This window comes from Rhodofomes roseus (assembly GCF_022264815.1).
Source record: "Rhodofomes roseus strain CIRM-BRFM 1785 chromosome Unknown C8Q71scaffold_8, whole genome shotgun sequence".
Classification (NCBI taxonomy): Eukaryota; Fungi; Basidiomycota; class Agaricomycetes; order Polyporales; family Fomitopsidaceae; genus Rhodofomes; species Rhodofomes roseus.
The window spans coordinates 1,379,192-1,392,609 of record NW_025952964.1 but is presented as its reverse complement, the minus strand read 5'-3'; the positions used below and the strand labels follow the sequence as shown (position 1 = coordinate 1,392,609).

Here is a 13,418-nt window from a genome sequence, read left to right as displayed (position 1 = left end):
GATTCGACTCTTTGGCTCATGATATCTAGACGCACCGCTACTCGAGTTGTCAACTATCACAGAGCAACAGCGCCTGGCACAACGGCAGCGCGGTATCAGGAGTACTGCCTCCTCAGTGACTGCCGCGTTCGTGTACTGCGATCCTAGCTAGTAGGCCTGGTAAGCATATAGGACCTAGGTGGTATCACAAGAGATGCTGGTCTCACCGTCAAAGACCCAATAATAGCACAGACGAGACTGCAGCGTTGCGAGGTCCTAATCTGTAAGACTCCCTGTCGATACCTAGAATGTCGGAAGGTTCATGACATGTGCTTCAAGTTGTGTTTCGAGATGATGAGATTCTTCCAGTCAAGTTATGCATCGGTAACATAGAGGTTTGGAGAGACAGCCTCAGAGCAATACTATGCGATGCTTTGAGAATATCAAACCGGCCAGCACAATGCACGACCTGACAGTGAGTTTGCCATGAAGCCGGCGCGCGTTTTGAATGTTGCCACTTGTTTGGCGGCTAGAACATGATCACGTGGTTGCTCTCCGTTGGCGGGCGCCGCGTCCTCAGTACTCAGTCCTGCTCCCTCCTCCGGCCTTCAACTCTCCCTCACGCATTGACAAGCGAGCTATAGTTCCTACCGCACTAGTCGTGGCTGTTCGAGCTGCCTGTTTGTCATCTATCACCTAGCTCAGCCTGTACATAGCGTATGTTTGCATCCGCACTCAGGTGGCAATCGGTTCAACGCGCGGTACCTGGAGCGAAGCATGCGCATACGAGCCAAGTCCCGGACAAGTCTGAGCCTCCGACATTTCCGTCAAGGCCATGCTCTTGCCATTGCCACGGCATGATACGGTATATAATGGCGCGTATCGCTGGTCTCAACATGCACAACGCTCCTACCCCTCAACAGAGGCCGACAAGAACTGTATTCCGTTCGTGGACAATGTAAGTATGATTGAGACAGGCCGGTGGCTTGCCACGGTATCCTCAGGTTACCTGAGCATTTCGGTCGGAGACCTCTCACATCGGACTTGATCGAACAATGAGACGAAGCATACGTATTGCCACAGCCGCCATACTGTCTGGGTGCGTCCAAATGCTCTGAATCCGTCACAACTGCCCACTGAAGCTGCCACACAGGTACTTACACTCCCTCTTGTTTTGCCTGTACATACATCTCGCCCTCGGACAGACCTGTAATTCTCGCAACGACGGAACCTGTGGCGACACCGACGCGAAATGCGGTTTGGTTTCAGCTTTCAAGCTATGCGCGGATCAACACTGGAAGCGCCGAGAGGTTCCCTTGGACAGCGGAGACCGCCTGACCCTTTGTCGTTTCTGAGTATGTTCCTTATAGCAGAGAGCACGTAGGTCATGGCTCCGCCGGAGCATGTCTTGATATGTCCACAGTGTGCCAATATCCGCCGTCCGCCTGCCAACGGATTACGAACGACCTTGAAGTAGCAATTATAATCATGAAACCCGCCGAACACCTTCACAATCAGTCGCTCACGATACCCGCCCGACTCCTCCGGAACAATGGTAACATCCGACGTGATGGTATACCGAACGTGTGACGCGTTGTACAGCACGGTATGTAGGTGCGTAGATCGTTCAAAAGTTCCTGATCTGCGCGCATTGATGGCCGGACGTCCTGCTCAATCCCGTCATTAGATCCTCGTCCGGTCTCGCGATCCCGTGCATTTGTGACTATGGGAGCATGTCGAACAGACATTGTCACTTCGATGAAACCTGCCCAAGACACCGCAAGTACTAGGTGTCACACAAGATAACCGTATGCTCACTGTTTGTTACCGTGAACCGTTTCACGCTGCTTACGCGCTGCTCACAACAAACGCACATGCGACCGCTGCTAGTGTACCCGTCATGCACAGCATGGTCGCGCAGCTCAGACACCGTTCCATCCCTGCTCTCCAGGAAATTTGATGGCGAGTGAGCGCTATTGCGGATCGGTCTCGCGATAGTGCCATACTGGTCGCGTCGCCGCGCTCAGCAGCTCTGGTCGATCGGCCTAAACAGGAACACACGGAACGGAAATTGGTATTCTATGTCGGTATATAAGCCGGGACCGTGCAATCATTCGTATCCACCCGTCGTTCACGTTCAAGTCTCTCGTTACTCGTCTTCAGCATCAAGCATGTTTCGCTCTGCTGTTCCCATTATTTTTATCATTACTTCTCTTTGGGCATCGCATGTTGGTGAGTACTCTAGACCATATGATGCACTCGTGCGTTTCTGAACAGTGTTTGTAGGTGCGGCCGTGGTGAGGCCTCCTCCGTTGCAGAGGAGTACCACACCCTTCGATGGCCAGTACATCAGCACCTCCGCGGACAGCACTGCGGTCGAGTGGTGGTACCTCCAGGCTCTTGCCTCAGATGTCGAGGGTGATAACCCCCCGGCCAACGTGCAGATCCTATACTACCAAGGTACATCAGTGCATCATCCCGCAAATACATCAGACACTGACACACCATTTCTCCTAGGCTATCCGGTGTCGGACGGGTCCACCGCAACCCAGTCTGGCGAGCCTGAGTACTACATCACGATCAACGGCATGTTCGCCAACGGGACGGTCTTCAACTTCAACGTTCCCACCTCAACAGGCGCTATCACGACGTCTGGCGAGGCTGTCTCCGGCAAGTGGGGCGATGCCGGCGAGTTCGCCGTCACAGAGGACCTCTCTTCGATGACCGCGAACGTGAGCGCAGCGGACTACGGCATCGAGGCGTCGATCTCCTTCGTGGCCCGCACGCAGCACCACTTTGGCTGCAACGCGACCGACGACGCGTACTTCGACTCAGCGGTATCGTCTTCGCAGTCCCTCAGCACTCCGGAGTCCCTGTTGTACAAGCAGCTCGGTTGGGCGACGACCATCCCGGGTGGCACCGCGGACGTGACGCTCACCGTGAACGGTACTAAGCTTGCATTCACAGGAACGGCCTATCACGACGCAAACTGGCTGCCTGCTCCGCTCAACGAGGCGGTCAGCAGCTGGTACTTCTTGAACGCAGCGGTCGGCCCATACGACATGTCCGCAGTGCTCGTGCAGCCCGTCAACTCCTCGCTCAAGCTCAACACGGGCTTCCTCGCCAAGGACGGCGTCGTACTCCAGAACCAGTGCAGCGTCGTCGGCGCACGCAATACGGACATCAGCACTGCGACCCCTACCGGCTCGTACATCGACAGTGGCCTCACGCTCCCGACGGGCTTTACGCTCAGCTACACGCTCGCGAACGGCGACGTGTACTCGTTCGACCTGACGTCGCAGGGCGCGAACCCGAACCAGGCGATCTACCATCGATGGATCGGCACGGCGACTGGTGGGCCTGTGGGTGGCGGACAGGAGACGGGCACGACGGTGTTCGAGTGGTTGAACCCCGGTATGAACACCTACAACCCTTGAGTGCACCTCTTTCTTTTGCTTTGGATGTTTCGGAGGCTTCATAGGGTTTCGCGCAGGTTTCCTGTATGCGACGGTCGCGTTCGTCTACACCTGCGTTGGCGATCGGTCACTACTGTAACATCTTCCTTGATGGCAAGATAACCTATATCATCTTGAGCCAATCTCGCGTGTATATCCGAGTCGGCATCACAGACGTGTGACTACTCTTGCAGTTGCGATGCCATGACAGCACCGCCTCTGCAGAAAACACCGTAGTGAAGCAATAGTACTTCCAAACTGCTTCGTCTTCTGCCCAGAGCGTAACTCCGCCAGAGAACGCCCATCTTCTGTATTATCGAGGTGTGTATCGGGGTGTGTGTATCTCAACCCAGTTGAGGATGGCTGCGTGAACACATACAGTCCATGCCAGTGGCTCGGACTGAGCGCTGAGCTCAGGTGCCTCCGAAGAGAGACAGGTCGATTTGTGTTCGTCGATAGCTGCGTACTGACACAATTGTCGTCTACAAAGGCGAATAGTGTGGCCGTACCACACATCTGCTGGCAGTAGTACCAGTGCAGCACCACCCCACTGGGACTTGCCAGACGGTCCCGGACTAGATGCGAACACGCCGCTGCCATAGCATTCCCCACCCGCACGGACCATGCATATGACCCTCGCCCCGAGACTACGGTACGCCACATGAAGCTGGTCAGCAACTGAAGGGATGTCCATCACCCGCACTGCAATTCTTCACGCTTTCAGTATTATGACTTCCTGTAGTACATGTGCTGTCCTACGCGTCACTCGACGAATTCCGCTTCGAATTTCTCTCTTTTTGCTGCGGTTATTCTCGCATTGCACTCTATTTGGCCCTCGCGACCGTGACGCGTACTTATAGTACTTATAGCGCGCTACATGGTCGTCCTGACCCGCTACTATATCTCTCTAGTCCTCATATCTTCGCTGTGACGTCAACGTGAAACGGAGTCGAACTGACGGTCGGGATGATATATATGATGTTCAATCGGATTCGATTTGTCGTGAGTAATTGTATTACGTGCGAGTCCCAATGGTCACTTAACTACTCCATAGTATCGCGCCGCCCGACATCGCGGCATCCAGTGATTAACGCACACATAGTGGCTTGCTCGACGCGGAAGAGGTATTTTCCGAAGGAACAGCGGTGGGTGGCCGCCGTCATCATCCTGATGCCTGTGCGTGCATATTCGAACCCATCCTATGGGCTTGCACGAGGGGCAAACCACTTTATCCATGCTCCGAACGTGCCGCGAACAGTGAGCCCCACGGAGAACCTGTTCTGAGATTGGACGGATTCAAAAAACGCGTCGAAACCCCTACGCAAAGGCGTGTTTTCGTCGAAGATGCTGAAACGCATCATTTTCTGAGCCCGAACATCCTCAGAAAAGATTCCTATGGGGGCACCAATCTTCTTTGGGGTTTCGGGATATCAAAAGGCTGGTTTGCCCGCGGTGTTGCGCCAGCATGGCTCAGCTTGTCGATCAGCAAGCTGAACGAGCAAATCAAGTCGACAAGTTCGGCTCATACATTGTGTCAGGTGGGTCTGGACGTATGCTATCAGCAGAGGGTGCTTGCCGGGGCCACCGCGCGAACGCAGCTCCAAGGTCTCGCACCTGAAGTGAAGGGCTCCGCAGTTGGCATCGGCGTAGCCACTAAGCCGACTACGCAGAGTATGCGCATGAACGCCTGCCGACTTTGTGTGCGAGACGTCCTGAGTCGGTGGTACCACCGGCCCCATGCACGGGGAGCTGTCCAGGCTTCCAAGTTCTGGAGGCCTATCATTGGCAAATACCAGGTATCTGCATAGGCTTCGGTCTCGCTCGCTCCAGTGGAAGAAAAGGCTGGCATACGCCCTCCTATTTGCTGATACGGTGCGCTTCCTTCCTTCAGCACGTCTCGAGCGCTTGCAACTTCGACGATCCAGGCATTCCCGTATCTTGATCCGGATAGCGTTAAGAAGAAATCCAGATGGGGGACAGAACGTCCGTCCAGCGGACCAGAGCTCAGCTCGCTGTAAGCACGTGAAATCATAGGTTGCCTGTCACTGACGGCATGCTAGTCAACGACTGCGGGACACTCAAAGAAGAGGATTTGACCACCGTGCGGAGATGAGGGGAGCATTTGGGTGCTCCACTGTGCTTGAATCCGGTAGATCCTCAGCTGCACTTGTCGCGGCCTCACTCCGCGGTGGATCAGCAAGGGCCCATTCTGACAGGTCTCCTACCTACGTCCCTCAGAATGGGCCAATGAATGAGCTACTCCATTCGGCCGCCCACACGGCTATCTCCAATGAGATAAAGCAACGTGCAGGACTAGCCCGGAGCGACAGGTCGCCGCGTCGATCAAGGAGAACGGACGCTGCGTCGGTGTATAAGGATCGTGGACGACGCCCGAACCACCTGTGCCTATCGAGGACGATGAAGGTGCGATCGGTAGCCTTGCATGACTTCAATCCGTGGATCACGATAGACCGCCGTGAACCCCGCAGTTCCTCCGGGGCGAGCGCGATGGAGCTATGCGGACAAGAACGTGCGTGAGGACGACCACTCACTCAAGCTCTCGATTTGACTGGACCGACGCCCTGAATAGACGACCGGTTTGGCACTCGACAGTGGGGTTGACTGCGTGCGCATTGCGCGACTATCGAGGTGCGGACGCCGTGATATCATAGATAGCTCGTCGCATACCGAACGTACATACATATTCCCACAGGACAGGAAGGCCTCCGAGCGACCAAGCCCAGGCCCGATGACCTGCGGTGCTTGAGCGCGAGCGGTTCGCGGCGGGGTTCGTGAGCCACACCACGACGTGCTATTCTGGCTGTCGATGTGCTGTGCGCACTCCGTCGTGTTCCGGTCACAAACAACGTCCCGCTGACCACTTCGGGTGCGTGAATCTTGGGCGTGTCGATGGGGGACGTGGCGTATTGCGAAGACAGGTGGTCCGACGGCGCGAAAGATCATCTGGCGGACCGCGGTGGACATAGTGCGGCCTGGGCGCAACAACGAAGGCACAGCAAGAGCTCCTGTCCGAGAACTGGCAAGTAAGACGTTGACCAGCCATCGTCGAGAACGTCGCGGCCCTCGCGGATGCCCAGCTCAAGCACGCCGATCGCAGCCGCGGTATCTGGCACGTGGTCCGGGCGGAGCGGCGGAAGGCGGGCGGAACTGGGCCGGACTGTGTGGCTCCAGGCCAAATTGCAAGCCACACGCGCTCGCGCACCGCACCTCCTCCTGCCACCCGACAGGAGTATCTCGACGCCTCCTCCTCCCCGCCCTCCCAGTGCCAGAGACAGGTGCTCTGACCGCCCGCCTATATTACCCCGCGCCCCTACCTCGCCCCTGCCCCATCCCCGCCCCAAGATGTCCGTTGCTACCCTCGAGCGCTCTGGATCCTCATCCCTCCCGCGCCCCCCACCCGAGTACCGCACTCGCAGCAGCTCCTCCTCCTTCGCTACATCGAGCGCAAGCACCAGCTCCGAGGCCGGCGCCCTCCGCGCGCTCCCCCGCCCCATCCCTAACTCGTACTGGGCGACGCCCTTCCTGGTCGCGTGCGAGTTTCCGTACTGCCCACTCACGCCCGCTCAGCTCGCCCGCCGCTGCGCTGCCCAGAAGCTCGACGCGCTGCTCGACGCGGGCGTGCGCACGTTCGTCGATCTCACCGAGCCACACGAGCTCTTCTCGTACGCGCCGCACCTCGCCGCCGCGTGCGCGCAGCTCGGCATCGACCCATGCGACGTCGAGTACCACAACTTCCCTATCCGCGACCGCGCGCTCCCCACGTCGCCCGCGTTCGTGTGCAAGATCATGGCCGTCCTGCGCGACACGGAGAAGCGCGGTCGCGTCGCCGCCGTGCACTGCCGCGGCGGTATAGGCCGCACAGGCCTTGTCATCGGCTGCTGGCTCGTCGAGAGCGGGCGCGCAAGAGACGGCACGGACGCGTTGCGTATGATCGCAGAGGAGTGGAAGGGTGTCGAGAAGTGCAAGCGCTACCCTTACAGCCCCGAGACGGGGCCCCAGTTTGAGTGGGTCCGCACCTGGGTGCGCGAGAAGCCCACAGTGGCGGCCGCGACAGTCGACGCGGCGCTCAAGTCGGGTATGCACATCGGCGTGCAATGATGATTGAGATGACTTTCATGACTGGCGATGACTCGTACGTGCTCCCTCCCTTCGTTCGCCTACCCTGTGCTGAACGATTGCCACTAGACTGACGTTACTACGACTGCGCCTGCATGACCCGCCCGCTAATGCACTCCACCGGACACCTCCCGTCTCCTCATCGATCATCGTTCTCGTTGTCGTCCCCGCCCACATTCTCCTCACCTCGGATCTCGAGCACATAACTTATCGCGCGGCCTGGGTCCTCGCCGTAATTGTACATCTTTCTTCCCCTTTCTCCGTTTCTTTCTCGTTCTCATCATCTCATGTGCCCGTGGACATATACGGTACTGGTCTTTCTTTCTAGATCGCTCATCCTCATGGCTGGCTAGAAGCTGTATTCGCAGTGCATTTCTCTTCCTATCTACGCTATTGCAGATGACGATTCTGCTGCTGTGCCTCGTCCAGTGTTTATAGTTTTCATGTCGCTAGTTGAATCCACTCAGTGCTGTAACACTGCGTTCGTGTCCCGCGACGTGCATTGAACGCATGTGCGGCCCGTCGCGCATGTCTCAAGAGAACGGTACGGGCTGCGGATTACACACGACTGTCTAACCATCGCTCAGCAGTTCGCTCACACGACACTTCGGGCGTCGACGTCAAACACAGCGCTAATACGCATGGAAGACACGCGGGATCCGTCGTATGAGAACAATGAACATCAGCGGCGCCTCTTCTACAACGGGCAAGAGACACAGTGGTCCCGTACCGACCCTCGACACGGAGACTCTCATCTCCGAGTCTCATGGTCAGTAGCAGTGGTACAAGCCTCAAGGCGTCTTCGGTTCGGACCATGTAGCTCGAGGTCAGTCGCTTTCACTTCCGCACTATTAATTGACACGGTTGTACACCACAGAATCGCCTCGCGGGGCATAACAACAGACTTCGGTACTCGGAACACTCACCCCGAGGATGCCAATTCGCCGACAGTCCTGTGCTCGCGACCGTTCCGATGCTTTCGGGCTCGAATGCGCCGGTGGTGGAGGGTGGTGCGCGGCCGCGGCCTCGGTGCCTGGCCCTGACTCTTGCGAAGGAGTAAATTACCTCCCGCGAGTCCGATTGCAACGTAATCGGACTGGATCTCGATCACTGCGTAGTCGTTTGTCCTTCGCCAGGCCTTCGCGCGGAGTGCGACTCGGAGGCGCGTGCGTGTGAGTGACAGCGGGTGGCTCGCATCGCGAGGTTGCTGCCTGGGTGGCCGGATGCGCGAGGCTTCCAGTCGGTGATCTACCGTTCGGATGTATGGACAGCTGGAAGCGGTGCGCGCGGTCAACTTGACATTCCACTGGCACAGCATTGGACGGACTCGGATGGGAGGGTGAGTCAACGATAGTAGGTTCGTCACCCGCCGCAGAGCAGTTGGTATGCTGAGCTAGTCGGAGGACGGTATCCGAGTTGTGCCTGCGTCCTGAATCGGAGCCGCTCTGAAATGATTGCCCACCTGATCATGTCGACGCCGGTTGATTCCTCAGTATACTAGTGCGTGACAACAATGTACTCCCGTCTCCGAGTCGGATTCTAAATGGAGGACGAGCTATCGAGTAGCCCGAGTGGCCTGAGATATGAAAGTGAGATGTCGGGCGGGATGGGGGCGACTCACCGTTAACTTGGCACTTGGCAAGCTGTCCCGGCAGCGACTCTGATCAGGCTCAGACATGCTGACGGTCTCCGAGAATAAAGTGGTGTATATCCGAGAATACAGACTAGTACAGTAAGGCAACACAGAGTCTAGTAGCGATACAGACTAGTGCGACATCGGTTCGGGCACAGTGCAGGGTCAGCATAAAATCAGCAGGGCGGACAAACTAGGAAAACATTCGACAAAGTAGTAGTAATCGTGAACAAAGGAGAGAGATAACGTAGATTCGTAACGTATCTCGTGAGCGACCACATAAGTATGGTGCTAATCATGGGGCGCGACGTACAATGCGGTGATCTGCGGACTAAACGTCAGACTCAGAGTCGGGTGACGAGGCCCACCGGTACAAAAGGCAGCGTGAGGAGGGTTCGTTGGGGCAAGGTGCATTGGTGCATGGGCCCTCACCAGGAGGGAAGGCGGCATACACTTGTACGGTCCAGTCGATCATGTCGCGGGAATGCATTGCCTCCAGATATAGTCTGGAGAATGGTATACCCACGCATCGCGGGTCCTCGCAAGGACTGTGATAGTCCGAGGGTACGACGCTCGCCTGTACAGAACCGAAATCAGCGTTGAGTGCCCTGCACTGGTTCAGAAGCTGTTTCAAGAGGCACACCTTCAAGTTCTGCATTACACCACGAATGCCTTCTGATACCCGCGCGGCGATCGTATTCAGAGGCGCTGGAGCCTCAGGATTCCTCGACTCTCCGAATGTGTCCATGCACGAGAGATCAAATCGACCTTTCCAGTAATCAAAGAGCTGCGAGACGGAGATGCCCGTTGAACCGTCATACATCGCCGCAGAAGAGAATACATACTCACCCTGATATAAACTCGGAGGGTGATATCTCGGCACAGATTTGGATGAGGCTTTGTGCCTCCCCGTACCTTTGTCCGAGTCGCCTCGGGCTTCCGCACCAAGTCCATAAGCCGGACACCCGGCAGTGCGGGGTAGACCTCCTCGCTCGCGAAGGTGACCGTGAATACCTTGCGTTGAGTCACTGGGCGCCGCTCGTTGGAAACGGACCAGAAAGTCCAACCTGGCCATTGGTCCCGCTCCTGCGGTTCGGGTAGCAGCGAAGGACTCGGCGGATTGATAGATCTTGAGGGGCGATGTCGAGCACGCTGTGCACTGGCCTGCATAGATGGTGCGGCAGCACCGTGAAGCTACGGGAATTTGTTGACTTCCATGCCCCCTCATTGTTCTTGGGAAGCGACTCACCTTCGCATCGGATACACTTTGAGGTTTCTTTGAGCCGCTTGCGGAGTCACTACTCGAGGCCGGTTCACTGCGGCTACCCTCCCCAACGTGAACGCCAAGATCCCAAGGCACAGGCCGAGAGGGCGGCGGTAATCCGAAGAGTGCGTAAAAATCAACTTTCGGGTCGGCGGTGCCCGTGGAGGAATCCCATGAAAAGAGGCTGTTGTGAATGGACTCCATGATTTGACGTATAAAGAAGCTATAAACTTGACCAGAACCCGGAGGAAGGAAGGAAGAGAAAGGGGAGAGAAGGGTCGGACCGCAGCGAGCTGTGCTGCGAGGTAAACCGCCACACCGATGCTGATAGTGGCTCTATATATGCGTATCCCTAAGCGAGGCTCCGTGAGGACTTTCGCCGTTCCGGGAACAAGGGGACATCCAAATTTGGCAAGTCGGGGGGAGCGCACAATGGTATCAAAGGTCGCTTCGCGACGAACCACGGTCGGCGTCCTGAAATGGTAGCCCACCAGTGAGGCTGGACCGGTCTCATTTGCTGTGAGCTTCTCCCGCGTACATGAGGCTTTGAAAACCTATTTTTGGACCAGCTGGGTGGCCGGAGTTTGGCGCGCACTAGGTGCGGAATCATACTGGCGGAGCCGGCCGCGAGGTCTTTCGAAGGATGTCGTGGCCCCCAAGTCCTTGCAAGGTATTGCTAAGAGCATCATAGCAAAGAGCAAGAAATAAGATACACGGACCGAACAGGTTCCCTTGACAATGTGATTTTGCTCGACACCGTGCAGCTAAACACTTGCCCACCAAGCGCAGATGCGTGTGGGAAACGACCCTGGAACTATCAGGAGTATCAATCATGTCGCATCACATGAAAGCATCGATATATCACTTCTTCCGGGTCCCGCATATCAGCAAGCATTTGGGGCAATGCAAGTGGCACGAGGGGATGACGGCCGCCGTCAGGGCAAGCACCAATTCTCCAGAGAATGCAGTCGCACTTTCTGCCCAAAATTTTGGCAGCATCCAGATATGACTGCCTGCGGGTTGCTGTGTCGTACAGACAGGGCGACACAACAGATTCCATACGGCAGGCGCTCGGGGTCGTGAAGGTTGGGACTGCGTTCAGTACAATCCTTATCTCGATTCGCGTTCCGACAGGATCAACATCCCACGCCCTCTCAAATGTGGCTCGGCACGTGACTTGCCGGGCGGACTCGTCTGGAGCTAGGCCTGCTTAGGCTTGCGTGTCGTAACTTATGTATCGCGAGAAGGCCAGCCTACTAGCATATATGAGATACAAGAAGCGATACATGTAGAGTGCTACATAAAGAACGCGGCAGATCGAAAGAGAAGTGGACAAAATACTTACTGGAGAGTTGCCTCGCCGAAATTGGAGATAGCTACTCATCGTTGAATCTCAACGTCCCACTCAGAGCCGTCTGTCGAGTATAGCCCGACGAGATAGAGCTGGTAGAATGTCACATTTCCTATGGTCGGATATTCCGAGTCGTTGACGCCGCTCCGCTGCTGAAACGCACGACGGGTTAGCGGCAAAGGACACAGTGTAGATCGCGATTCTGACAAGACGTACTCGCATGCAATCCAAACAGAACTGTGCGACATCTTCTGCGAGGGTGCGTAGGTTTATAGGTTCGCCCATACCATCCCTGATGGGTATCATCTTCGAATCTTCGTCGCAGCCAATCCACTGCAGTGGATCGGTATAGAAAACCCCGGAATGAATGATCAATAAACATTCGTGTACATGAGGATGAAGCGTACCCTGATTCTGACAAGTATCCTATCATACTTCGACTCCTCGAATATCGCTACGGATTCATCTCCATCGCGAAGGAGTGACACAGGTAGGACGTGATCCACGAGCACGCGCATTGGTACACCAACACGATTGGTCTGCCGTCCCTGAAAGCGTATCTTCTGATGTTTCGAGAAAGCAGCGGGGATCAAAGTCATAACGCCATCGTAGCGCGCACGACGATGACTGCTTGCAGAGACCTCCATTGTGACATCGATTTCAGATTCAGAAGTCTACATAAAAGCGAGGATATAAGCTACGGGAGTAGAGGCGCATGAGCTTTCGCAGTCGTACCTCTGACCCTGAGTCGACATCCATGTCATGATCAAGCTTGTCTATCTCAGCAAGATTGAGATGCGTTGCGAAGATGTCAGCCAAGTCGGCGACCATCGTTTGTGGCGGCAATGAGAGCGAACGGACGATGACGGAGTGGCAATGGTGGTCGATGAAGAGGTTTCGGTCAGATCTAATTCAGGCTTTATAGGCTTTGCAAGCAGTATACAATAGACAAGGCCAAAGCCGGCTGGTAAGGTGGCGATGCGGCTAGTGGCGGGGGCGATCGTCTCCGCCGCTTTATCCGTGACTCTTAGTGGCTGCAGGACGGCCCCTCGCCACTGTCAAAGGGGTATAATCTCGACCTCGCAGTATCTGAACAAAGAATCAATGAGATCAACATGCATATCTGATCAATTCAGACTTACGAGTAGCAGCCTTGAGTCCAACCTCTGGCAGCAAACCCCAATATTCATTGATAGGGAGGGTTCAACAGAGCTCTCAAGACGCCACAACACCAAAGAACCGGCAGTAGCCTTCAATAAAGATAGGATGTGTGCTTCCAGGTAATCTGAAGATGGGCCATCGAGGGACAAGGAAATCTTGAGGGTTGAAGTTGACCGCCGGGACCGTTGACAACGAAGTTTCGAATTTCGAATCAACATGGACCGTTCGACGCGATCCCGTGCCCTTACCCACGTGACGCAGCTACTGAACGCGTCAACAGTGTCAAATAACGCGTCAAGAGTGCGCCGCCACAGTCACCAGTGTCACCACCACTCCCAGTCACACTGCACACTCTGGAGTTAGGCATCGAAGCTTACTATCTGCTATCATACTAAGTATACTCAAGTTGGCAAGACCGTACGGAAGCGCAACCAAGTT

The 13,418-nt window shown here is 55.9% G+C and overlaps 4 protein-coding genes across 4 annotated transcripts; 2 read left to right on the top strand and 2 right to left on the bottom strand.

The window, feature by feature from the left end:
- Positions 1-2,150: 2,150 nt before the first annotated feature.
- Positions 2,151-3,416, top strand: C8Q71DRAFT_796352 (uncharacterized protein; the record flags this gene model as incomplete). The annotated part of the gene is made up of 3 exons (XM_047925671.1): positions 2,151-2,211; positions 2,266-2,439; positions 2,497-3,416. The coding sequence occupies 3 exons, from the start codon at positions 2,151-2,153 to the stop codon at positions 3,414-3,416; spliced, it is 1,155 nt and encodes a 384-aa protein (XP_047780041.1).
- A 3,381-nt stretch (positions 3,417-6,797) lies between these two features.
- C8Q71DRAFT_796351 (protein-tyrosine phosphatase-like protein) lies at positions 6,798-7,670 on the top strand (the record flags this gene model as incomplete). Its single annotated transcript, XM_047925670.1, has 3 exons — positions 6,798-6,856; positions 6,911-7,475; positions 7,641-7,670. The coding sequence occupies 3 exons, from the start codon at positions 6,798-6,800 to the stop codon at positions 7,668-7,670; spliced, it is 654 nt and encodes a 217-aa protein (XP_047780040.1).
- A 1,591-nt stretch (positions 7,671-9,261) lies between these two features.
- On the bottom strand, positions 9,262-10,574 carry C8Q71DRAFT_572171 (uncharacterized protein). The gene is made up of 3 exons (XM_047919444.1): positions 10,454-10,574; positions 9,848-10,398; positions 9,262-9,781 (listed from the first exon to the last, which is right to left on the bottom strand). Exons 2-3 carry the CDS (start codon positions 10,277-10,279, stop codon positions 9,536-9,538), a joined length of 678 nt encoding a protein of 225 aa, XP_047780039.1. The 5' UTR covers positions 10,280-10,398; positions 10,454-10,574; the 3' UTR covers positions 9,262-9,535.
- A 1,116-nt stretch (positions 10,575-11,690) lies between these two features.
- Positions 11,691-12,815, bottom strand: C8Q71DRAFT_572154 (uncharacterized protein). Its single transcript, XM_047919443.1, has 4 exons — positions 12,555-12,815; positions 12,227-12,493; positions 12,027-12,152; positions 11,691-11,971 (listed from the first exon to the last, which is right to left on the bottom strand). Exons 1-4 carry the CDS (start codon positions 12,648-12,650, stop codon positions 11,849-11,851), a joined length of 612 nt encoding a protein of 203 aa, XP_047780038.1. The 5' UTR covers positions 12,651-12,815; the 3' UTR covers positions 11,691-11,848.
- Between the last annotated feature and the right edge of the window lie 603 nt (positions 12,816-13,418).

Bases quoted from the DNA above. Each gene is read 5' to 3' on its own strand.
- C8Q71DRAFT_572171 (XM_047919444.1), bottom strand. From the start codon at position 10,279: ATGGCCAGGTTGGACTTTCTGGTCCGTTTCCAACGAGCGGCGCCCAGT. The intron at 9,782-9,847 runs GTGTGCCTCTTG...GGTTCTGTACAG, and splicing joins GTGTAATGCAGAACTTGAAG to GCGAGCGTCGTACCCTCGGA.
- C8Q71DRAFT_572154 (XM_047919443.1), bottom strand. From the start codon at position 12,650: ATGGTCGCCGACTTGGCTGACATCTTCGCAACGCATCTCAATCTTGCT. The intron at 12,494-12,554 runs GTACGACTGCGA...GCTTTTATGTAG, and splicing joins ATGTCGACTCAGGGTCAGAG to ACTTCTGAATCTGAAATCGA. The intron at 11,972-12,026 runs GTCAGAATCGCG...CGTGCGTTTCAG, and splicing joins ATTGCATGCGAGTACGTCTT to CAGCGGAGCGGCGTCAACGA.